The 25,665-nt window shown below is 37.1% G+C and overlaps 2 protein-coding genes across 2 annotated transcripts in view; one reads left to right on the top strand and one right to left on the bottom strand.

Moving 5' to 3' along the window:
• LOC129275843 (condensin complex subunit 1-like) overlaps positions 1–21,788 on the bottom strand; it is a 46,991-nt gene extending 25,203 nt beyond the window's left edge. The window contains exons 1-17 of the mRNA XM_064109823.1: positions 21,682–21,788; positions 16,215–16,364; positions 15,310–15,385; positions 14,488–14,546; positions 13,684–13,865; positions 12,956–13,095; positions 11,989–12,110; positions 11,257–11,380; positions 6,001–6,148; positions 4,961–5,083; positions 4,429–4,638; positions 3,692–3,782; positions 2,943–3,072; positions 2,039–2,161; positions 1,657–1,730; positions 984–1,144; positions 108–361 (exon numbers count right to left, since the gene is read on the bottom strand). Of these exons, the coding sequence (XP_063965893.1) occupies positions 108–361; positions 984–1,144; positions 1,657–1,730; positions 2,039–2,161; positions 2,943–3,072; positions 3,692–3,782; positions 4,429–4,638; positions 4,961–5,083; positions 6,001–6,148; positions 11,257–11,380; positions 11,989–12,110; positions 12,956–13,095; positions 13,684–13,865; positions 14,488–14,546; positions 15,310–15,385; positions 16,215–16,335 (2,138 nt within the window). The 5' untranslated portion in view covers positions 16,336–16,364; positions 21,682–21,788. The remainder of the gene's footprint in view (positions 1–107; positions 362–983; positions 1,145–1,656; positions 1,731–2,038; positions 2,162–2,942; positions 3,073–3,691; positions 3,783–4,428; positions 4,639–4,960; positions 5,084–6,000; positions 6,149–11,256; positions 11,381–11,988; positions 12,111–12,955; positions 13,096–13,683; positions 13,866–14,487; positions 14,547–15,309; positions 15,386–16,214; positions 16,365–21,681) is intronic.
• Positions 7,150–9,947, top strand: LOC135156738 (uncharacterized). The gene is made up of 3 exons (XM_064109824.1): positions 7,150–7,513; positions 8,024–8,319; positions 8,577–9,947. Exons 1-3 carry the CDS (start codon positions 7,240–7,242, stop codon positions 9,852–9,854), a joined length of 1,848 nt encoding a protein of 615 aa, XP_063965894.1. The 5' UTR covers positions 7,150–7,239; the 3' UTR covers positions 9,855–9,947.
• Positions 21,789–25,665: the final 3,877 nt, after the last annotated feature.

Here is a 25,665-nt window from a genome sequence, read left to right on the forward strand (position 1 = left end):
GTTAAGATTTGGTGTTGACGCCGCCGTCGCCGCCGCCGTCGGAAAAGCGGCGCCTATAGTCTCACTCTGCTATGCAGGTGAGACAAAAACCTTTCTTAGTTCCCTACCTGACTGTCTTTCCACTTGGGCTAAGGTAGAGCCTCTTGTAGGCCGTCACTACGGCATCTTTGACCGACTGTTCCTTGGACCAGATGAGTCCCATCATACGACGCACACCATCGGCGGCATTGGACACCCCAAACTCATGGGCGGTCACAAAGAAGGTCACTGCTTCAAGGATATCTGTGGTCTGCTTGGACGATAAGAGTTCGCAGACAGTCGGGACGCACATCTTCACCATGCCGGCGAACTTGACGCAATCCTGTACATAGAAAATGGGAGAGTAGAGATGAAAATTTGTGAAATTTTAGAGCAACTTCATCTTATATAATAAAAAAAAATCAATCATCTCTACACTGTCTACGTTCCTGAAACAAATCAATCAAACCTGATGCCATATCAAACATTAGCAACAATGTTATGCTCTCTATTTTTACATCATTTGATGAGTTCAAGAGGGGAATTATTAGTGGCTCTTTGCAGCAATCCTGAGTAAGTCTGACGATGCCATTTGCTTGCTCATTCACCCATTTTCTTCCTGTACAATGTGAGCCAACTGAAATACTGCATTTTGTCATCCCCCATTTACACCACAGCATAGAATACAAGAATTGCATTTTGGAATTACTGCAATACGTGTTGCATGAAGTTTCATGAAGTTTCTCGTCATCAGTTTTTCGGTGACAAATTTGATTGAGGTCTATCAGACACAAGGTTTCCTAATGGTCCCTTGTGTCCAATAACAAAAATATTGAATTAATCATATGCTTGATTTTCACAATTAACTGTACATTGTAGTCAATGCAATCAATTGTAAAAATAATGTTTTACAATGACTTTTAAGCTTTGTATTACGAGCCCCCAGAAGTCAACAGTTGACTTACAGATAAATATTGGACAAGGATCTGTTGCTTGCTGAGTTCATTGACCACTGGGTCATCATCCTGGACAGTGGTCATCTTGACCTCTGGTTCTCCATCCTCGCCCACCTTGACCAGGTCGGCAGGGTCATATCCGTCGGGAACAGGACTAGCTGGTGTTGACCCTAGAACAAATCAGACAATAAAACATCATACAACAGTGCCGCTGGGCTTATCAGAGAGCATCAGTGTTGTCTCTTTCATTGCCTATTTACAGACCACTATTTAACATTTTTAAATATACGATGGGCACATGTTTCTAAATGCTTAAAAAAATTAGCCTTTTAAATGACCATCAGAAAGATGCGACCATTGACTTGAACGACAGGTCATCATATCAGTTTTACAACGTCCAGTTGACCTTCCCACTCCTCTACACACCAATGAGCTACCCATTTCTTTTCCCTCATCTTGCAGAGTGGGAGTAAATTTGCTAGAATCCAAATCACTCTTAACCAATTTCAAGTCAGGCATGAGGCATAAAGATAAAGAGGAAAAGTGCCGCTTGTGACATGTTGGTTGTTTCATAAAGCTATTCATAAGTTACGAGCTACTTGGTAACCCGTTGAAATTTGGTGTGTATGATGATCACCAGTCATTAAAAAAAAAACTGATAGAAGCTGTGTAACATCCTTACCCAGGTAGATAGATTTGAGCATCTGAAGGAGATCTTTGCCATCAGAAGAAAGCTCTTCATCCTCATCATCAGAACTAAAGAGAGGGAGAGAAAAATCATGACGCAAAAAAAATATATAGTTCGATGCATAAGAACCTATGAGAATGAATCATTAGGGCAATTCCATAAATGTTATTCATTTGGTTACCATATTTTGTATGGGAAAGTAATATATATATCGTTCTCATATCATTTTCTTTGTCAGTGGGAAATTAGTGCTGGTCGGGCAGGTGCGATACTGCAACGAGTACCGGTCAGAAATTTTGAGTAGTGAACGGTTCCAAACATCGCCTACCATGGTAGTGACAACATAGATAACATCAGTCAGTGGTGGTTGACTTACCCAGTATCCTGTAGAGGGATGAAAGCTTGTTGATCCGGCCAGACGCTCTGGGCAGACTGCAGGAGTCTGATGGCCCTGGTGTGCTGGGACTTGTCGAGGAGTTCAATGATCTCATCAATAGTACTGAAAATACCATGAAAGAATAAAGATCATGAAAAATGATAAAACATAGAGCATAAAATGTTATATATCTAGAGTCCTATTCAAATATGCAATTTGAATTGCCTTGCTAGTTTTAGTTGCTGTTTCCAGCTCTTGGTGCATTCAAGGAATTAATCCTGCCGGATGAACAACACAAAACCACTGCTTCTGATATTAAACCACTCACAGTGGGTGGAGGAATAAAAGCTAGAATAACATTTCGAGAGTTCTAATAAGCACTACAAAGTTTCAAGCATTATTAGGGCTGAAGACGTTACAGTATGTTTCCTTTCCTGCAACAAACCATTGACAAAATCCTGAAGGAAAAAAAAGACATAGGCAATGCTATAAAGTTATCTACATTTATTGTATGTCCAACCACTTTTTTCGTTAACAGACTGCAAAAGCAATAATTTGAGAGCATTACAACCTCATGTATGATCTAGTAAAATGGGAGGAAATCCTTTTGGGTATGCAAAACATATAATGGGTCGGACAATAATACATGTATTTCATGGATACACAAAGTTGCTACAGACCTTAGGCACCGATGTCACCGCGCTGCCATCTTTGAGTCTGAAGTCATTGCCTTGCGTGCATTGGTGATTTGCAGCTGTCTCATCTCTGACAAAACGTATTCCTACATCTTCTGAGGGGGAGGGCGTTATGAGATTATGATCTCATATGCATAAAGTCTATAAAAAATATACCTCAGCGACTCTTTTTAGCATAAAAATAAAATAAGTTGCGATATGAGACTTACTCCATTGGAGATGCGTTATCTGGTATCTGTAGTAAACTCTCCTCGTCCTCAGATGACAAGATCTTGGCGATGGTAGTCTTGATCTCAGGCTCCATTGCTGTCCAATTCTTAACAGGATCGTGACTCACATCTACAATGAAAATAATTTTTACAAAATGCTTATCAAAGCTCCAAGTTTATTCCCACATTTTCATAAAAACACCAAAACAATTTACAGCTTAGGCATATCAAATAATAACAAAATATACAAAGGATAAAGTACAAAAATGGCTTAGAAGATAAGGGTTCTACAAACATAGAGAATACAAAATACATAATGTGGGATCAAAAGAAGGTAACTTACAAAATCAATCCCATTCTTCTGAAGATTTCTTCACCAAGTCTTTTAACTTAATTGTCACATGTAATCGTAGGTCTAGATAAAGCATTCATGTATCTTCACAACGGAATGATCGTGAAATTTAAGCAGAAAACAATCTCATAGAAGATGGCGAACATAAACAGATAACCATATGAGGGACAGTGCATTATCATTTAATGGGAAAAACACCTTATACCTGGCTAGAATGCCACGATTATTTTGTTAATTTGTCAACAATTACACATTCTCTTCCAGAAAAAGAGGTACATATTTTTTCATTTAAAACATACAAAAACATCCATGGACATTTCATTGGATTCTGAAGCAAATAAAAAACAGCGATCTAAATTTCAATTGGCATTTCCTTTTTTTTTTTTTAATTAGTTACCATTGGTGACTGCTTGTGGTTCATCAGGCATCATTGATTTCAGCTTCTCTTCTTCTTTCTCCAGGTTGGCCTGTAACTCTTCTGCAGAAAGCTTCAAAAACATAAATAACAATACAAATATATGTAATAAACAATTTAAAAACACTAATACTCTCAAGAAGAGTAAAATAAAATTTCGGTATTTTGAAAATGACAAGGATTGCTTTCCAAAAAGCACTTTTATGATTTCTAGAAGAAAGCATTGTATACAGTTATAAAAATGATTTCTCACCTCTAATAGAAATTCCTGCTGATATAAATAAATATACCTTTTTTGAGGGACTAAGTCTTACTATTGTTCATTCTATTAATCTTTTTGTGGGCATTAAAGAAATGAAGGGGGGAACAGACCTTTGCTGATTGACTTTTTTTGCTAGCCTGTAAGATAACATTACACCAATCAAAATACCAATTCTAAAACAACTGCGAATGCATTGCTGACCAGTAAGAAAGAGACCAGCTACATTTTGGGAAACTAACAGCCCTTTGCCGAATTACTTTTCTTGCTGGCCTGTATGAAAACATTAAACCAGTCAAATACTGATTTTCACTTGCCTTGGCTGCAAACAGATTGCTGGTAAGAAAGGCAGAAACCAGCTAAATTAAGTAGGGGGGGGGGAAGGGGCAAACACCCTTCGCCAAGTTTTCCTGCTTGCCTGTATAACAGTACACTCGTCAAAATGTTGATTCTCGCTTACCTTTGCTGCGAATGGATTGCTGGTGAGGAATGCAGACACCAGCTGGACGGCTCCCTTACGGACGATACTAGACTTGTCTCTGAGACGACCTACTGTCAGCTCCATGACTGTGTGCTGGCGAGATAGAGGGATAGCACGTTCACGGCACAGATGAAGCCAGACCTGCAGGGCTCGACTGCGGCTGAATGCATTCACATCATGAATGTGGTCCTGAGGAGGAGGAACATTGGGAGAGCGCATATCAGAATTCATAAAACCTTTTCCGTTTGAGACATTTCTTAGCGCACATCTTAATTTCAGAATAACGGAGTTGTGATTTTGTATTTGGTGGATTTTTGCCGGCCCTCACGGTTATGTCCCTTCTATTATGTCCACTTCTACCATGGCCAACTTTACGTCAGGGTGGACATCCCCTTTGCCTTTAAATGAATATCCCTGACATAGCATCTAGAACTGTTTACATGCTTGAATACCCAAAGTACGGTTGCAAGTGGCATCTTAATTCATGCAGTGGAACTGTGAAGTTACTCACCTCAAGTTTGTCAAGTAGTTGATCCCTTGCCGTCTTGGCCTTACTGTCAAGCTGTTCTTTGCTCAATACCTTGATGACGATCTCTCCTATCACTCCCAACACTCCATTACGCATGGTATAGGACTGCAATGAAAAGTTTGGTACATGGCATCAAAATTAATAGCAAAAGCTTATCATATCTATTAATGTAAATATGCAAATACTCAAAAGAAAGGTCAACATCTTATGCCTAAAAAAAAAAAGGGTCTGGAAGGGCCGATTTAGCCACTTTAAAACCCCATTTATTGATTTGAATGGGCTAATATTTTGTGTAAATACTCCTTGTAGCATACTAACAAATTGCATAACGTATGCATTTATTACTTACTATAAATCCCTATGTATTATTTTTTGTTTTTTCTATCTATGTACTTTCTTTTCTTTGCCGAAATTTGCCAACAATATTATCATGACCAGAAAGGCCAAGTAAACAAATTTATTTTGATCTGGAACAGAGAAAATTATCATATTGATTGAATTTCGGCTTAAAATTCAATTTATGTATGGATTTTCACATGAAATCACGTTTTGAACAATTTGTGGTTGGTCATTTAGGTAAAAACCAAGGTGTAGCAAATTTGGTCTTAAAAGATATGCACGGCTCTAAAGAAAAGTCATGAAAGTTGCAGCAAGAAATTCTTGCATTATTCATCACAAAATATCAACCTTATAAAGTTCCCTGACAAAATGCTATACTTATTTTTTATCAGAATCTTTTGGAACAAAATATCTATGTATACAAACATCTAGGCCCCTTAACACAAAGCTATCAGACACTTCAAACAGAAAGCTAGATTCTAGAAGAAGTAATTCTGCTTGTAACTACAGCTGAAAATCATCTACTTTTATTCAACTATGGGATAGTACCAATATTTTACATCTCCATCGAGATATGATAGAGGACTGATACAAGGCAGCACAGCTTCTGGAACCCTTTCAGCCATCTCGACCAGTAATAAAGATTCTATAAGAAATAATTTTGATTGTAACCACAATCTTACCTCTCCATCTAGATGAGATAGAATGAGACTGATACAAGGCAGCATAGCATCGGGAACCCTTTCAGCCATCTCAACCAGGAAGCTAGCGTAAGAACGGGTACCGCTGTTATCCCTTGTCAGGTCCTGTGAGTCTAAGCTTCCAATCTCCCTGAAGAAATATATAGAAAATGTATATTTTTAAAGATATAACTGAGCTTTAAGACATTATTGCTCCAACAACAATGTGTCATTTCAAGCCTTTTGTTGTCCTACTGGTGTTGGCAACTTTCAAAATGTGCAAGGCTCTGATCTTTGTTTTCTCCTTAAGAAACATTACCATATCTTCACAATACTGTCAGACATCACCCTTTAATAACATTTTTCGTTAGACGACTAGTTTTCAGATCTGACAGCTTTCTTTGATTATGATTGGCTGTTCATTTGGTAACTGTCAGATAAAACATCCAACATTCATGAAAACCTCATGAGCTCTTACATGTAAGTTAAACTCAACTTTTTTATATTCTAAAAATACTGTATTGACACAGAAATTTTCATTTGGAATATGATTATTTTTCTTTAAATAATGTAAACCTTTCCAGCTTGACATGGTATACAAGTATACAGAGCTGCCAACCTTAATTGTGACAAAAAAAATGTATTCTTCGTTTTTTTGTCCTATTTTTAAACCTAAAATCCTATTTTACTCTAAAATTTTGAGAAACATACGAAAAATCATCATTCTTACGAGTTTAGAAAAATTCCATTTCTAGGGGGGAAACATTTTACTAAGGTTTTGTTCCAAAAGGAGATAAATCCATGAAAAATGAATTTTCAAAAATGCTTTAAGGGGGCTTATGGCATTCAAAATGCTAAATTTTGAAAAAAAAATCAATTTGATTTTTTTTATTTTATTTGATTTATTAATATCTAGAGAAGCTAAATCCTGAGTTTGGGTATAAAAAATGCACTAGAAATACCCTTAATTACCCAATTTAATACCCCTAATTAATTTCTTTTGTATGCTCTATAAATAAAAAAATGCCATATTTACTTTCAATCTTTGAACTGTCATATTTTCTTTATTTGCCAATCAATTACAGTGAGTAAGGTATCATTTGAAAGAGCTTTTTCTGTTCTCAAAGAAACACTCAATGTTGCAGTGTTTGCTGCCATCTGTAGGTGAAGTTTGTCCAATATCAGCACATGTTGGAGCAGTGATTTGCCATCCTTGCGATCGTTCATACAATTTTCATCAATATGCCTAAAAAGGGACAGAAATACGTAAAAAAACGAAAAGGATTCAATGGAATCCCGTGGCAAGACATCAAAAAGGCCAGGAAAGAGGAAAACCAAGATCCACCACCCCAGACAGCTTCAGAAAGGAAGCTAAAGTTAAATAACTCTCCTGCTGCACTAAATTCCAAGCCCGGTCCCACTCATACCAATCCGCGTCAGGCTTTGGAGGGGAATTATATCATCAGTGGACCTCTTCTGGCAGCTGCCCTTCAAAAGGCTCATGTGTGTCCAGGAGGTGAGATATTTATAAATCAGGCATTATTTATGTGTTAAACATCTAATCTAAAGTAATATTCATTATTATTTATGAATTTTTTGTGTCTTATTGCAGCCAGGCAAAGCTAACTACTGCGCAGCGAGGTCTTATTTTTGTGGTCAATATTTTAGCATCAAAATTCAAATGTAAACAAGTTAAAACTGCATTGGAATTTGAAAGAGAACCATGAATGGATTGAAGTTGATAGATATTTTGTAAAAAACGGTATGGATTGTGATTTTTAATTTGTATTTCAAACTCAAGTGCATACTACTGCTCATGGCAAACAATGTGCCCGGCATGGCATCACGTCGCCATGGCATTGGTGCACATTCCATCACAAGAATGTGATAGATTACCAATTAGTACTTTGCATGATAGAACAAGGCTGAACATAATCTTTATGAAACTGTCATGCAATATTGACAAGGGATTATTGTAATATGAATAAACTCATGAACATGTGTTTGCATGGTGTTAATATTTCAGGATACCTCATCCCTCTCGAAGACGAGACTAAGCGACGTGGGCTGAATACCAACATCGTTCTCCGGTGTTCTGAGTGTGGTGCCGAGTTCTCGTTCATGACTTCAGAAAATGTCTTTAAAGGCCATCGAGCTGGCAAAAGTGCCAGTATTAATAGGAAGGCAGTCCTGGCAGCATCTGAAGTTGGACTGGGGAGAGTGGGCTTGGCGGATCTCTCCAGCATCATGGGACTGGCACCACCACCTGAACAGCGGAGCTATCAGCGGCACTTGAAATGTGTGGCAACAGCTTCTGATCAGGTGATTAGATAAGTTTGTTATAAGCTAATTTTCATATGTGATGCAGTGTTCATGTTAAGACAATAATCTCATACTGAGCCAGTCAAATATCTGAATAATTATAAAATCTAGATCTTATCTTACGGATAGAGTATAAAACATCAATCATGCAGTGTATAATGTATTTTTTGGCCAAAAAAATCTTTATGACCTGTGCTGATCAAATATCAATCTTGTAACTAATTCTTGGTGGGTTTTCTTCTTTTTTTATATTACAGGCATCTGAGGAGCAAATGAAGGAGGCTGCGAAGCGCCTGAGGGACAAGGCCAGAGAAGAAGACCCCTCAATTGGACCCGAGGATATTGTGGATGTGGCAGTTTCATATGACGGTACATGGCATAAGCGTGGGCACACGTCGAATCATGGGGTGGGGGTGGTGATATCATTAGATACTGGGGAGGTTTTGGATCGGGAGGTTTTATCAAAAGTATGTAAGGAATGTAATGCACGGAAGGGATGGGATAGGGAGGGGGATAGGTATAAGAAGTGGAAGAGTGAGCATGAGTGTTATGGGGGTCATAGTGGGTCTAGTGGGGCTATGGAAGCAGCAGGAGCTAAAATATTATGGAGTAGGGCAGTAACTAAACATAAATTAAGATATAAATACATGTTAGGTGATGGGGATAGTAGTGCTTTTAAGGGTGTAGAGGAGATCTATGGGGATGGGCATAAGGTACATAAGATAGAGTGTGTAGGGCATGTAGGGAAACGTATGTATAAGGCATTAGATAAGTATCGTAAGGATAAATCAGGTAAATTGTTAAGTGATGGTAAGAGGGTGGGGCATACTAAGGGCAGACTAAGGGGAACATCAGATACGCTATCAATAGGAAGATTAAGTAAATTATATAGGGCAACAATACGTAGTTATAGTAATAAGGGGGCAATAGATAACGAACAAGATAAGGTTAGGGCTGTAGAGAAGATGCGCAAGGCAATACTGGCAATCCTGTATCACTCAGTAAAAATGAGAAATAACAGGATACGTCACCAGTACTGTCCCAAAGATGGATGGTGTGAGTACAAAAAGACAGGCAAACAGGTCAACAAAGAGAATCACTTAGACAATGTGTTTCTCAAAGAGCTGTTGCCTACATTCACGCGACTCAGTAATCCAGATCTCCTTGAGAGATGCCTCCCAGGTATCACCCAGAACCAGAATGAGAGCTTCAATGCTCTCATCTGGAAAAGGTGTCCTAAACACCTGTGGAGAGGTCCACGTGTTGTTCGCACTGCAGTCAACCTTGCAGTCCTTGCGTTCAACTGTGGCGCAGAGAATGGTCGCAACAGATTATTTAGACACCTTCGACTCCCAATGGGGGCTCGCACCATTCATGAAGCGCGTAAAAGGGATTATTGTAGATTAAGTAATGCTAAACATAAATCAAGTAAATTAATAAAGAAAATTAGGGAATTGCGTAGGAAAGCTAGGAAAACTAGAGAGCAAGAGGAGGAAGAGAGGGATGGGGGGTCATATGAGACGGGTGCCTACTAATTACAATGGAGGTCAATTTCGTATACCTACAAATTATATGGTGTATCAATGAATCCATTCGAAATTGACTAAATAATAGCTCCAATAAATATGCCATGTATTGTCTTATTAGTAATTTAATTAATTTCCTGTTGTACATATTCCTTCTAGATTTTATCATATTTTCAATTTATCTTCCTGTTGTAAATATTCATTAATAGCTTTATCGAATTTTCAATTTTTTCTGGTGTGTATATATTCATTAATGTTTTTATCAAATTTTAAATTGCAATTTAATTTTTTTTTGTTTTTGTAAATATGTTCTTTTGTAAATATGTTAACTTGTAAATATGTTTGGATGACAGTATCAAATCTGCCATATCCTCACCAGCATCACTGCCCAAATCATAAACATGGTATTCAGGGAAGCCCGGCTACATTAAACAGATATAGACGCTGGTAGCTGGGCTTCCCCTCTTTTTTTTTTTTTTATTATTACAATTTTAATTGACTAATTAAATTTAATATAATATCAATTTTCATTGTGTATTTTATTTGTAAATAAAGTAATCTGTATATATTGGAAAAGAATTCTATCCTGACAGTCTTTTTAAAGTTTTTGGATGGTGTGTATGTTGGACGTAGTGCCTGTATGTAATTCGTGTATGCATGCAAATGTATATCTTTTTATTTTCATTGTTTTAACAGAAGTATGATTTCCAGGTGGTTGATGTAAGTTGGACAAAGATTAAGTGAGAATGGAGAGGTAGATTGAGTCCAAATTTGGAAGGATGATTTGTGAATGCCTACTCTAAAACTTGTATGGAGCATTTTCTTAAAACAACAAATTGTTTCTGCATAATTAGCTTTACGAATATTTAATTAGCAAGTCTGAAATATTATTAGTAAAAAAAATAATATAAAATATAAGGAATTGTTTTCTGACAAAATGGTCCATACAAGTTATTGAAATATCAATAATCAACATTTCCACCAAGTTTCAGGTGGATTCTATTACTAGTTTATGAATAAAGACCAGAAAGGGTATTTTTAATGTATTTCTTTATATGCTAATTAGCGCCCTCGGGGGTCGGATTTCAACATTTGAAAAAAAAGTAGACTATATGTTCTCAACATTCCAAAACATTTTTTCTTATGAAATGTTGTGATAAAAAAGTAATCAACATGACCCACTTAGTCTTCATACTGCCTTCAACCCCCTTAAAAATTGATAATGAATGCTAGATTTCTTAAATCATGATTTAATTTATAGTCAAGTACTATCATATATATCAAATTGCAACAGCAGTGGCTAAGGGAAAGTGGTGAATTAAAAAACCTTGATTTACAAAAAAATACCAAAAGTGGATTTAGCTCCTTTTGGAACAAAACTCTTCATATACATGTATGTATATGCATGTACCTCATGATCTCGCTGACAACACTCTTAACGCCATACTGAGTAGCAATGGTCTGTACTGATTGAGCTAGAGGTCCAGGAAGGTGCTCAAAGTGCTGCACCAGTTGTAAGATCTTCAAGGTCCCACCTGCATAATAAAGAGGGCAGAGGTCAGAGGTCAACAAACTCTGAAAAAAAAAGTCAGTGAACTTTGGCAGAGTTTGCTTTGCAATGCTACATTACATAAGTCATACCGGAAAAGGGGTTGCCATAAAATTGTGATGAATGCTAGGTAATCTAGGCCAATAATGGAAATATACTTTGAAAAGAAGAATTGTGGATGTCAGAATGAAATCTTTTTGATTTATTGGTTCACTTTTTGAAGAGACAACCTAATACAAGTAAGTTTCGGATTCAACCCTTTTGTATTTATACATGCTTTTATCTTATGAAGAGAGTGTAAGAACATATCCTTTTGAATTTATTCACCCATTCTTTGAAGAGAAGAACTAAGAAATGTCGGAATCTACCCTTTTGGATTTACTCATTCACTAAGTTGAATAACATAATTGTAACATGGTTGAAGAGATGAACTATTAAGTGCCAATATCTAACCTTTTAGATAATATAGACTCACCTAAGATTAATAACTTTTTAAGAAATTAATATATCAGTCATAATCCATCCTCCTTGTATTCATTAACTCTTTGAGAAGAACTAATAAGTGCCAGAATCAAGCTTTTTGTATTTACTTACCTAGTACATGGTTGTATCTTTTGAAGAGAAGACCCAAAATCTGTGTGATGACATCTCTGGTGCTAAGATTCCTTGTGATCAATGGGTTTTCTAACAGCTTGTAGCAAGTACCACTAACCAGACTGTAAGTTAGTAAACATACATCATAAATATGTAGGTGTTCGTTGATATTACCGATAATTCAGAAAGTGTAACACAAAATATCTCATTTACAGTCTAATTCTATTCAAATTTTGTCCAACATTCACCCACATATGGATGGAGTTCCCTTCAAAATTCGAAAGTACTTTAGAATAGTATACTCCCAAACAATATATCAATTTAAAATATGTCATTGTGAATCTGATGCAAGGAACTATAACTCCTACATTTACTCAAATTCACAAATTGACTACAATTTCATCCTTTCTAAAGTTTACTGAGATTGATGTTCTTCTATTTATGAGATCATAAAACATTGTAAAGGCCACTGGCATAAATCCCTGCATCACACCTATTGTTCGGGGGGGGGGGGGGGGGTAACTATTGTGCCATACCCCCCCCCCCCCCGAACAATAGGTGTGACACAAGCATTTACGCCAGTGGTAAAGGCATTGTGATCTAGTGATTTCCACTCTCGTCTTTCAATCAGAGGGACTTAGGTACGATTCTTGGTCATGGCATGTTCTCTTTCACCAAGAAATTTACCCACATTGTGCTGCACTCAACCCAGGTGAGGTAAATGGGTACCTGGCAGGATCAATTCGTTGAATCCACTGGATGACAGGGGTAAATAACAGAGTGCCTCGGAGTATAGATAGATGGCACTATTATTATTGATGTGGAAGAGGTTCGTTGTGGTGATGGATGAAGTAGAAGAAATAATCAGTTGTCTCACAACAGCGTTCGATCCATCGTGAGACAACTGATTATTTCTTCTACTTCACTATTATTATTATTAGTATGCTATCAGCAACAACGTACTTACTTGACAAATTCTCCTTCTACAACTGGAGGATCCCACAGTCTACATATATCAAGTTGGAGAGTCTGTATGATGCATTGAAGAGATTTCTCCTTTTCACTATCCCAGTCCCACGCACCCGCTTTCACCGTCTTCTTACGTCCCTGAAACACAAAGTAAAAACCCAATGTCCAACAAACACCATGCAAAAATTTCAATAGGTAACTAAATATAGAGATGAGGGGTGGGGGAGGATACTGCTTATAGCGGATATTTTGATGACTATTTCCTTGATTGGATACAATAGGAATAAAGTTTGGGTGATACAGCACTTCAAGGCAGATTTTATTGTCTAAAACATATCAAATCATAAGACATGGACCTGCCCCGGCTTACAAAGAGTTGCGATTGATCCGATCAATCGCAATTACGGACGACCAGCAATGTCAACATGTGCATGTTTGTTCAAAATATTTTCATGAATTGTTTTCTTAAAAAAATTTTAATTGTTTTCTTAAAAATTTTTTAATTGTTTTCTTAAATTTTTTTAAATTGTTTTCTTAAAAATTCACTGTGCTTCTCTTTGTTTACAAAGTACATTGTGCAAATTTCCTGTAGAATAATTAATGACGCTGATGGATTTCCATAGAGTTACGATTGATTGGAGCAATCGTAACTCTTTGTAAGACGGGCCCCAGAATTGCCAGATAACAAATGTTGATGAAATCTTAACAATCTCGTCTTCACTGTACCTTTCCCTTCATGGTAGCGGTGTCTGTCGAGGGTTTACACGCTTCCGTCTCAAAGGCTTCGGTCAGCTGGCATAGGATGAATGAAGTCATCTTGGTTGCATTGAGAAGGAGATGTCTGAACTTAGGATCACTGCTCGGACTGTCAATGAACTTGGTAAGGGCATCCACGTTCCTCGAACATGCTGTAGGATGGAATAGGGATATACACCTTTTCTAGGTTTAAATCATCTTCATCATCTTTAATATGACTTTTATTATTATATAATTATCAAAATTATTATAATTATTACTATTATTATTATTATTATCATCTTTTTAGCACTCCTCAAATAGGCAATAACTATTTTCAACAAATAAGGAATTACATAGTTTGAAAATGGAGAAAATTGATTCTGAATATAACATGAATTAAAATGAATGAAGATTGTTTGATTTAACTGAAACATTGCCAATTTGCATTTTAACAGTAATTTCATTGATTTCATTTCTCTTCAATCCGTCAGAAACTGAGCCTAAAACATATGCCGGCTGGGGTTTAAGGAAAGTGTAAGTTATAGCAAAATCAGACAGTCTCTAATGGGTTCACAAAAGCCTAGAATAGGCAATGCTTATTGTATTATATTCTGAATACAAATGCAATGTAAAATGAAATGAGATACTATCTGATGACAACATGGCCTCAGCGCAGAGGACTATCTTTTATTTAGGGGGGAATTCTATTGTTCAGTCCCGTCTCCCCCTCAAAAAAAAAAAAAAAAATTAAAGGAAGATAATCATCAGTGCTGACGGCCATGAATGACGAACCTGTCAGGATGATTTCCCATGCTTCCTCCTTGGCATCTTGATCCACACTTGAGAATTGTCTGTGAAAAAGGTCAAAGGTCACTTAATCAGTAGTCGCATACAGTAGATCCTGGACTTGGTAACTTCAATGCACATCACAATTGCTATATTTACAATGTCTACTTCCTACAAAGTATAATGGTCCTTTTGCAATTTGATCCAATGATAACTTGGTCTAATACCTGAAAGCTAATTACTTCATTTTATCTGAAGATTAAGATGTCACCTAGCTCAACACTTCCTCCCAAAGAGATGTTAAACGATACATACGGTATGTGTTGTACTGTCTACAGGAATTGAATATTATTACTATTGTCATTAGGGAGTTTACACCATTTGCTCTAATGACCTTTAGTCCGATACTCTACGATTTTGTCACATCAGGGAGGGGGTGTTGTTTAATAAAATCTGCTCTGGTAGTAAGTTTGGCATACATGTATCTTTATCATGAAATACGAAATTGAGAAGTTACAAACCAAGTGTAGACTATAGATTACATTCATTTCGAGTTAATCAAGAAAACCTTAAATGATTTTTGTGTATACATGCTCAATTAGGATTGTGGTGAGAATTCCTATTACTTTGGGGCACTTTCAGATATAGATTACACACACATACATGTAGGCTAATGTACCGGTTCATGTATAAATATAAGCAGCAATTCCCAATGTTTACTTAAATCTAGCCAAGTGACTATGTAGTATGGACTTGGGTCATTCTCACATACGTATAAATTACCGTACTGAATATACTCATTATCACTGGCATTGTAATCATTTTCACCTGAGAAGACTGTAGAAGCTATCAAAGTGATCCAGAATCATGAACGATCCATCGTGATGAAGGGATGATTTACAACCTGAAAAAAGGAACAAACATACTGTACATGTAAACTTTGCTTTGATCTCCAAATCGAATGCAATAATCAATGTAAAAATTGTTTAATTTGCAAGGGCTGCTCAGGGGACCGTTTCATGAAAGTTGTGAGCACTGACAAGTTGTCTTTCTCCGACAGTTACCATGGTAACATTCGGAGGCCAGTGATTTCACTGAAATTGTCAGCGCTGACAATTTAGTCAGTGCTGACAACCTTCATGAAACACCCACCAGAACTTCTAATGTGTACCACTTGGTGCATACATGTATGACATAAGAATTTGGTATTCATTGATGCAAAAGTCAAAACCAAAGACACAATACTTACTACTTACATACTCAAAGCAAAACACCCCTTCATCTATTTACAGAATTATGGAATTTAGGAAAGTGCTGATTGCTGGAAGAAGGATAGTACGGTACTAAGTAGATAGAATATATGTAGAAGTTCAATAGTACATCATTGAGGGAATTAGTTAGAATTAGACTGTACGTATGACGTTACTTTGGAACACACCAGAGGAATGGTAGAGCGTAGAGGGACGCACTCTCAAGGGTAACAGGTGTACAGTTGTATGTCATTATTCTAATGTCCAAGCAAAATGATGTACTGTACATTATATGCTTTAGACGGTGATGCGGATCCTTGTTAATTGATATACCATCCTTCCAATGTATCTCAATTTACCATGACATGTGGCACCTGCCATCAGAACAAGACATTAGACAATCTTCCTATTAGTGAGAATAAATGACACAGCATTGGACATCACGCATATTTTTACATTACCGGTACTGTATTTCCAACTCACCCACAATCTTATCTGCAATCTGTCTAAGGGGATACACCTCTTCCACAATGTACTGGTTAATCCCCGTGCCATGCTGAAGGTCCTTCAAATGAAGAGGAAGCACAAATTCCTTCAAGCTCATCTTCCTCTATTAAAACCTTAATTTTTTTTCTGCAGAATCAAAGAAAAATGAATTAATCAAATAAAATCTGATTTTTCTGACTTTAGCAAGCTCTTAATGCTCATCCCAACAGCACAATGAGCACAACATGTATCCCTTGTTTAGATCACCAATTCGCATAGATTTCAGTGACCAACTGAAAATAGTATAACCCAAACTTGACTGACTGGCGCATTCGCAAGCTCAAGCTGCAAAAAAACATGACGATCGATTGTTGGAACCGTACACCTGCTCTTTGGAATTTAATCTTTGGATATCAAATCACGTATTTCAAGAAACTGATAAGCTGTCTGCTGAGATTTAGTTTCAGTAATAATTTTGATTTAAACACTTTGTTTTTTCTGTCAAAAGGGGGAATTAAGGAGTTATCGATTGAGTGCGGTAGGCGGAAGCGCACCCGTTTCTCCATTGCATCATGTGCATAGACACTGTAGGCTATTACTTAACCATCGTGCGAATTGCAAAACACCTGGTGGGTGTTTCATAAAGCTGTTCGTAAGTTAAGAGCGACTTTAAGAACGACTGGTGACCCTTTCTTTTGGTAAATGGTATATTGAATTGGCGATGGTTTAGCGCGTAAGAAAGGATCACCAGTCGTTCTTAAAGTCGCTCTTAACTTACGAACAGCTTTATGAAACAGCCCCCAGGGGCGGTATTCTGAGGTCATTTTATCTTTAAAATATTTTATTTTATCTCTTAAAATGAAATTGGTATTCTGAGATGACAGACATTTTATCTCTCAGATAAAATTTAAAATTTTATCTTGCGTATAAATGTTATCTTGCGTATCTATGATGATACGCAACAGAGCAGTGGCTGCGTAGACATACCCATCACGTATCTGGCCATTGCAACGCGGGTGATGTGCTTGCGCCCAAGTTACTTTGAAGAAAAAATAAAATAAACTCAAAAGAGGGTAGGGGCTATTTCATCTCCGCGACGTTGATTTCGTCAATATTTCTAGGTGAATTAACTCCAAATGTTGGCATAAAAATTAAGAAAAATTATATATTCATTGAGAACAACACCTTAAAGTTATTCCTGTAAGATCAGGAAGCATTTCAGAAGACTTTTCTTGACTAATATTGTCTTTGAAATGATGCTTGAAAAGATGCGATATAGACTTCGAAAAAAGGATGAGAGTATTGCCATTTTTGTTAAAAAGAAATCTCTGTAAAGACGCGCAAGCGTATACCGGTAGTGCAAGCGTATTGAAGTCAATAAATTGACGCAATCTCACTCCTTCGTCACACCTCCTAGCGGAATGGATTTCCGTTGGTTGAATGATATAAAAGAGCTATAAAAGCGCGTTTCTAATTGGATATTGATTAAAAAATAGGTGTGTCTTACAGAGATAAAATGAAGATAGAATTGTTCTCAGAATACCAATTCGGAGAGATTTTATCTCACTGATTTTAACGGAGATAAAATATTTTATTTTATCTGAGATAAAATGGATCTCAGAATAATGTTGTAAATCGGATCAAAAATCAGACCGAAAATCGGATCGGCAGTTAAGCTTCTAAAATCGAAATCGAATCGAAAATCGAATCGGCGATGTTTAAAAACAAAGGAATAATGACATCAAAATGTTGTTCGCGGTCGCGCGCATCTTCCTGACAAAGTCACAAAGACGAATGCATTGGAATGGAAGTCGCCAACATGCGCGATCGTTTGGAACATGTTTTAAAGCCAGGGGTTTTGAGGTGTTATTGCTTTAAAATAAACCGAGTGATTTTTATTAGAAAGATAAACAAAAGACGCATCTTCCGAGCAAAGGCGCAAAGGAAAATAAAATGAAAATATTTCTCATAGATCACAGGTTAATGAACGATCGGCGAGACATCTTTTAGAAGTATTTTTAGGTGCTAGCGATTTAGAATTATTGGAATGATCTCTTACGACGCATCATCTTAAAGTCGCAAGTGCAATTAAAATGAAGTAGAAGACGCAAGCACGCACGATGATTTGAAATATGTTATTAAAATGTTTTGGGTAGCTAGCGTTTTCAAATCAATTTGAAGTTCACGGCGGGGTCCGCTATCACCACGAGGTTGAAGAGAAGATGTCTATCATCAAAAAAGGGGGTAAGAGAGTAGCGCAGTGAGCTCCGTCGGTAATACGACCTTTCAAAGTTCAAGGCGGCATCCGCTATCACCACGAGATTAAAAATAAAATGTATATCATCATAAACGATGTAAGAGAGTAACGCAATAAGCTCCGTCAATAGTACAGTCTTTAAAAGTTTATGGCGGGGTCCGCTATCACCACGAGGTTGAAGAGAAGATTTATATCATTATAAAGGGGGTAAGAGAATAGCGCAGCGAGCTCCGTCGGTAATACGACCTTTCAAAGTTCACGGCGGCATCCGCTATCACCACGAGGTTGAAAATAAAATGTATATCATCATAAACAATGTAAGAGAGTAACGCAGTGAGCTCCGTCGGTAATACGACCTTTCAAAGTTCACGGCGGCATCCGCTATCACCACGAGGTTGAAAATAAAATGTATATCATCATAAACGATGTAAGAGAGTAACGCAATAAGCTCCGTCAATAGTACAGTCTTTAAAAGTTTATGGCGGGGTCCGCTATCACCACGAGGTTGAAAATAAAATGTATATCATCATAAACGGGGTTAGAGAGTAGCGCAGTGAGCTCCGTCGGTAATACGACCTTTCAAAGTTCACGGCGGGGTCCGCTATCACCACGAGGTTGAAAATAAAATGTATATCATCATAAACGATGTAAGAGAGTAACGCAATAAGCTCCGTCAATAGTACAGTCTTTAAAAGTTTATGGCCGGGTCCGCTATCACCACGAGGTTGAAGAGAAGATTTATATCATTATAAACGGGGTTAGAGAGTAGCGCAGTGAGCTCCGTCGGTAATACGACCTTTAAAAGTTCACGGCGGGGTCCGCTATCACCACGAGGTTGAAAATAAAATGTATATCATCATAAACGATGTAAGAGAGTAACGCAATAAGCTCCGTCAATAGTACAGTCTTTAAAAGTTTATGGCGGGGTCCGCTATCACCACGAGGTTGAAAATAAAATGTATATCATCATAAACGGGGTTAGAGAGTAGCGCAGTGAGCTCCGTCGGTAATACGACCTTTCAAAGTTCACGGCGGGGTCCGCTATCACCACGAGGTTGAAAATAAAATGTATATCATCATAAACGATGTAAGAGAGTAACGCAATAAGCTCCGTCAATAGTACAGTCTTTAAAAGTTTATGGCCGGGTCCGCTATCACCACGAGGTTGAAGAGAAGATTTATATCATTATAAACGGGGTTAGAGAGTAGCGCAGTGAGCTCCGTCGGTAATACGACCTTTAAAAGTTCACGGCGGGGTCCGCTATCACCACGAGGTTGAAAATAAAATGTATATCATCATAAACGATGTAAGAGAGTAACGTAATAAGCTCCGTCAATAGTACAGTCTTTAAAAGTTTATGGCGGGGTCCGCTATCACCACGAGGTTGAAGAGAAGATTTATATCATTATAAAGGGGGTAAGAGAGTAGCGCAGTGAGCTCCGTCGGTAATACGACCTTTCAAAGTTCACGGCGGCATCCGCTATCACCATGAGTTGGAAGAGAAGATATTTATCCTCTTAAACATCGCCATAGATAATACCGCGTCTTTCTCCCTGAATAATGCGACCTCCAAATAGCTAGCACCTCAAAAACAATCTTGAAATATGTTCTGAGCGATCACGCACTGTAACCAGATCTACGCCAATTTTTTATTTTCGATTTTTTCCTTCAAGGGGCATGATCGAAGATCGGCAAGTGATTGCCGATTGTGGTGAAATCGAATGGAATCGGTTGCCGATTGCAAAATCGGTTACAAGCTTATCTCAGAATACCACCCCAGCACTATGAGTCCTATGGGATACTTCCAGTCTGTGTAGCAGGACGACTAAAAAGAAATCAGAAAATGTATAAAAACTCCTGCGAAACAGCAGATTTTTAAGTCTAGAACTTTCTACATCGCCAATCAAGCTGGCCTACGTATCCTACATGTATGGTAAGGTCCCCCTGGCCGTGTCTGCGCACACGTGTATCTGCGCGATTCTAAAAGAAGATATGCAACAACCACCATAGCTCGCCACAAACTTTACAATTACAGATGCAATTCATAGAATTTAGAAAGAAAGGTATTCATTAAAAAACCTGACTCAGTGGTGGAAAAAAATGAATTCTTAAGTTTAGCCATTTCCAGAAATTTTCAGCATTTCATGTGACGCCGACAGCCTCAATATGCAGTAGAGGCGCATGGCCAATATTGGAGACTGTCTCCAATGTGGGAGATTATCTCCAATATCAGAGACTTTTGTAAAGAATTTGGGTATCCAATTTCAGACACAGTCTCCAGTTTTGGAGATCAATTTCCTTTGTTTACATTTGCTGCAAAAGGATTACCTTGGCGGCAAATAAAAATGTGATAAGCAGATTCCTCATGAAAAATTACCCCTTTTCACCGTCTACTTTAAAAATTCACCGTCTACTTTTGTTTTGATAAGGATATTTGTTGTCAATCACACACAAAACAAATGGGCTTCTGACCTCAGCGAGACAAAATTTTGGGTGGAAAAAATCATGTTTTTGTTGGTGTTTCTTTTGTCCTTTTGCAAAGCAAGTCTCCAATGTGGGAAATTGTCTCCTCTATTGGAGTCTCCCATATTGCCTTGCGCCTCTAGTCTCTACTGATATGCAGCCTTTCTCATCAAAATCCCTGAGCTGAATCGTGTGTAAAGACTTTATTGTGCACAGACATCATGGGGCACAATTTTTTGTTCAATCTGAAACCAAAAAAAAGTGAATGACTGGCTCGGGCCTCGGCCTGGTTTTAACTTTAAGTTAACTTTTGAAATTTGAGTTTTGTTTCCCATGATAAATCATTAACTTAAGAAAATCTTGTTTTTTTCAAATTTTTATGAGATTTTTTGCACACTTACTCATAAGAATATAAGGAACATTATCAACTAAAAAGTTTTGTGAAGTAAATTGAAATCTATATTAAATCTGAGGTTAAATAATTAGGTGCGCAGACATGGGCCATGGCGGGGCCCACCTTCATACCCCCAACCTTGCCTCGCCGCCTCGCTCGGGGCGCGGCTGGCCTTCGAGGCTGCGTAGCCCTCCCAATCAAGCCAACATTAACTCGGTCAAATTCAAAGCCGGGCTGTAGAAGAAACGATCAGAAATAAAGCTACTTTCCATCAAAACCAGTCATTCACATTTGAAATTAAAGTTTAAGACAGAATACATATGATGAAAAGGTGAACAAAAATACGAACCAACACGAATGAAAACGGCAAAATGTTGTTCCCGTAGGCGAAGGATTCCGCATCAACGGCTTCAAAATCCGCGGAAAAATTGTATTGTAAAAAAATGAACGAGAACTGACCAATCAGAACGCTCGATTTGTGAACTATGGTATCGCACAATCAGCAAAAATTTATTTCGGTAAAAGTCGTTCACAAAACTCGAGAATTACAATGCAAGTAAACAATTACTGTACTATAAAGTTACTTTACAGTACAGTAATTGTTTACTAGCATATACTAGTAGTCAGTTTTGTCACTATACAGTCCGAGCATGGGTGGAATGATTGCAATATATTGACCTGAAATTTCAACATTTTGGGGACACCCAAAACACGGGGGTATATAAATTATAACGTACAATACCATCATTATCATGATTGTTTTTTCGATGGCTAGTATATTTGAGTTTTTTTGTGATATAAATTATCTAATGCAGTTTATATTGATATGCGAGTGAGCGAGCAAATTTTTAGTACTTGGAAGACAGAATGGTGTCCAAAACCCGGGGTCCAAAAACGTCTTTCAAGTGTGCAATAATTATACCACATCAAGAGCTATGTCCTTGTACATAGTATTACCATCTCTATTGGTGACAGTTACCTTGAGCTATTTCAATTATGACAATGGCTACTGTTGTTGTGATCGATATATACTTAATTACAGTAAATAGTAGTTGGAATGAAGTCAGGATGATTGAAAAACGTCTTTCAAGGGAAAATTGCGACGAGCAAACGTGATCGAGTGCCTTAAAAAAATTGCTTCAGTCGTTTTAATTGACAATGTGCAGAGGATATATAGCAGGGGTAATTTTTCAAAAACGAAAGGTAGAATAGATATAAAGTTGTTATATTATAAAAATAATGATCAAACAGTCGAGATTTATTCAATGAAAACTCATTTGCTCACTAGTTAAAATTAGTGAGTTGAGAATATAAAAAAATAGGATCATGATTATCGCGAATATAACGATTATAATGCCTTATGAAATGAATCTCATGGCAACTCATCCGATAAACTTCAAAAAATGCGGAAATGGCAATGATGCAAATGACAACGAAAATATCGCAGAAAGGAAAAATTTTGAATAATATTGAAAATTATATTGGGGGATGATGCAACGTTCAAATTTGGAGCAAAATTCACATTTGACATAGATTGTTGCGTCAATTATCAATTAATGCAATTAAAAGTATCCTATGAAGAACAAATACAATTCTTAGGATGATATGCTGTCGTAACAACATGAAGCCCTAGTGTTTCATTATTATAGTGATCAATATGTCATGCGTGTCTCATCTAACAAAAAACTTGAAATATAGGGTATATTTTGTACAGACTATCCCCGCTTCCACAATGATGTCAGGATATGACCCCCCACCCCTTCAAGTGTATTTAAGAAACGTTTTATTTGGTTTTGGTTTATGCCCGGAGGGCCACTTACATTGATGAGTGCATGGATACCATGCGCGACCAAAAAAAAACACCGTAAAAGAGATGTCTTTTTCAAGATAGGGCACGTTACGTAAGTAACGTAATAAGAGTGTCAAAAACACTAAGGGTATCTATTTTCGCTAGGAAAGCTACGTGTTTAGGGTCGAATTTGCGAGGGTGTAAAAATTTAAGACTAATATGTTTTATAAAGGATGTACTTTTTTGCCAGAAGAGTCAACACTACGTGTTAGTAGAGTACGATTTTGCGCGAGATGTGGGAGATGGGGCTGTACTATAGGGCCTACACAATCAGGTAAAGGTAAAACCGACGACAACAATAAAAATATCGTTGTACTTAATTGGGGGGTCAATTCAGGGAATACTTGCCAAGAGTATTGTTTTGTTTCCAATACTTGTTAAGGGGAGGGTTTCACACGCCAATACGTCTTAAGGGGTGCATTTTCAGAATATGGAAAATACGTGTTTAGGGTGCTTTTCGAGACCCCATGGTCGCGCATGGTACCCACTCGTCAATGGCAGTGGCCCCCGGGGTTTATGATAAAAATTGTAACCATTATATTTAAAAGTCATTTGAATTATTCAATTCATAAATGGATTCATATAACCATACTGCCATGATAGCGGAAAAAACCTTTGCAATAAAATGAGCTAAACATAAGGATTTGTTATCATGATGGCCTAACTCTTGTAAGATGATAAAGAGAAATTTTGCGTTTTTAGAATTCAAAATTAGGCAAATTGAAGCTATTTTTTTTTTTACTGCATTTTAAAGATGAATCCAACAATATAATTAGAAACTATCGTTATACTGTCTTAAAAGGTGTGGGGGCGGGACCGGTATACCACCCCCAGTGCTGGCAGCCCCCTATGGGATTTACGCCCATGCTAATACAGACAGGGATTATGGTCATCATGCAAATACAGGTAGTGCCGGGGAAGGGGAGGGGGCATCTGGCATATGAAAAAAAATGCATGCGTGTGTGAATTTTTTATTTTTGCTTTGTCAAATTTTTCTGGGGGAAATTGTTCAATTTATTTATTTTTCAGCAGATAAACGATATACAATATGTCCAGGAATGAAGAGAAAAACGGTAAGCTTAGAAAAAAAACCTTGTGAATTGTAATTTGTACATGTAAATGCCTAATCAAGTATATATAGGCCAATATATATACACTCACTTTTTTTTTTTCAATATGTTTTTATTAAGGATTTCATTCAAATGAATTACATAAACTGCAGATAAATACAAAAAAAAAATACAAATCTTCATTTCATATCAACAAGGATATGCAAAAAAGTACATATATATTTACCAAGAACTGAAGCAAATAAAGACGGAATGAAACTCCTTAAAATTATACTTTTATATCTGAAAAAAAAAAAAAACTCAACTGAGTCCCCAACCCTCTATGTATCTCAATAATAATTAATGTTAAATGGCTATATAAATGATTTGCAGGAAAACAGAAATCAACCTAAATGTATTATCATTGCATCCCATTTTAAATCAAGCTTCAACATAACTTTACATAATTATACACACACCCACCTTAACACCCTTACACACATGCACATACCACGCATACGTAAACAAACATAATATATACAAATCTGCATAATGAACGTTTAACATTTTGGCGCAATAGGATACAGAAAGAAAAAAAAACCTGCAAATCATATTGATACAAGAGAAGGGGAAATTGAAAAGAACTAGTAAAAAGAAAAAAAAAAACATCAACATTCACACCAGGATTCACACTCGCACCACACTAGACACATCCCACCTGTTCACATTCAAATCCCTTTTCACCTTCAGTTCATCCCATTTCTGCAAATGTAAACTTAACTTGCCTGACTTCGTTGCCAGGCGTCTTTCTTCTTCTATACAACCCGTTATATATTTGTGTATTTTAATAAATGACGGTACCCGGCCTTCAGCTCTTGAATCAAAAATTGCATATTTAATAAAAAGAATAACAGAATTGACACATTTAATTCTACAAGAATTTCCAGGCACACACACACCCTCGCACACCCACACACACATATAATATATACAGTGCGTCCCCAAAAAACTATACACTTTTGAAATGACTGCCAAATAAAAAATATATCACTTTGGGGGAAAAGACTTATATTACATAGAAGCCAATAAAGTCAACTTTCAAATGACACCAAAAAGTTGGAAAACTATTCATGCTTGAGCGAGCACTGCCCACTGAAACAAAGAGTATGAAAATTAGGCTGGGCCGGCATTAGCCTTCCGATTTCTTTCAGGTTTTTTTGTTTGGTACTTGCAAAGTTGAGGGTTTTGTGATGAATTAATGATCAGTTGTGATCAGTTTGTTCTTTGACAAATTTCATGCGTTATTAAATTGAAATTTAATGCATGAGTGATCATGAATTGCAATTTTTAGTACAGCATTTTGACTTTATTATGTGGATCTCAGCAATGTGTTCATGAGAGTCAGGAGAATATGGGGTAAGATAGGACTCAAATA

Source organism: Lytechinus pictus, chromosome 14 (genome assembly GCF_037042905.1).
Source record: "Lytechinus pictus isolate F3 Inbred chromosome 14, Lp3.0, whole genome shotgun sequence".
NCBI lineage: Eukaryota > Metazoa > Echinodermata > Echinoidea > Temnopleuroida > Toxopneustidae > Lytechinus > Lytechinus pictus.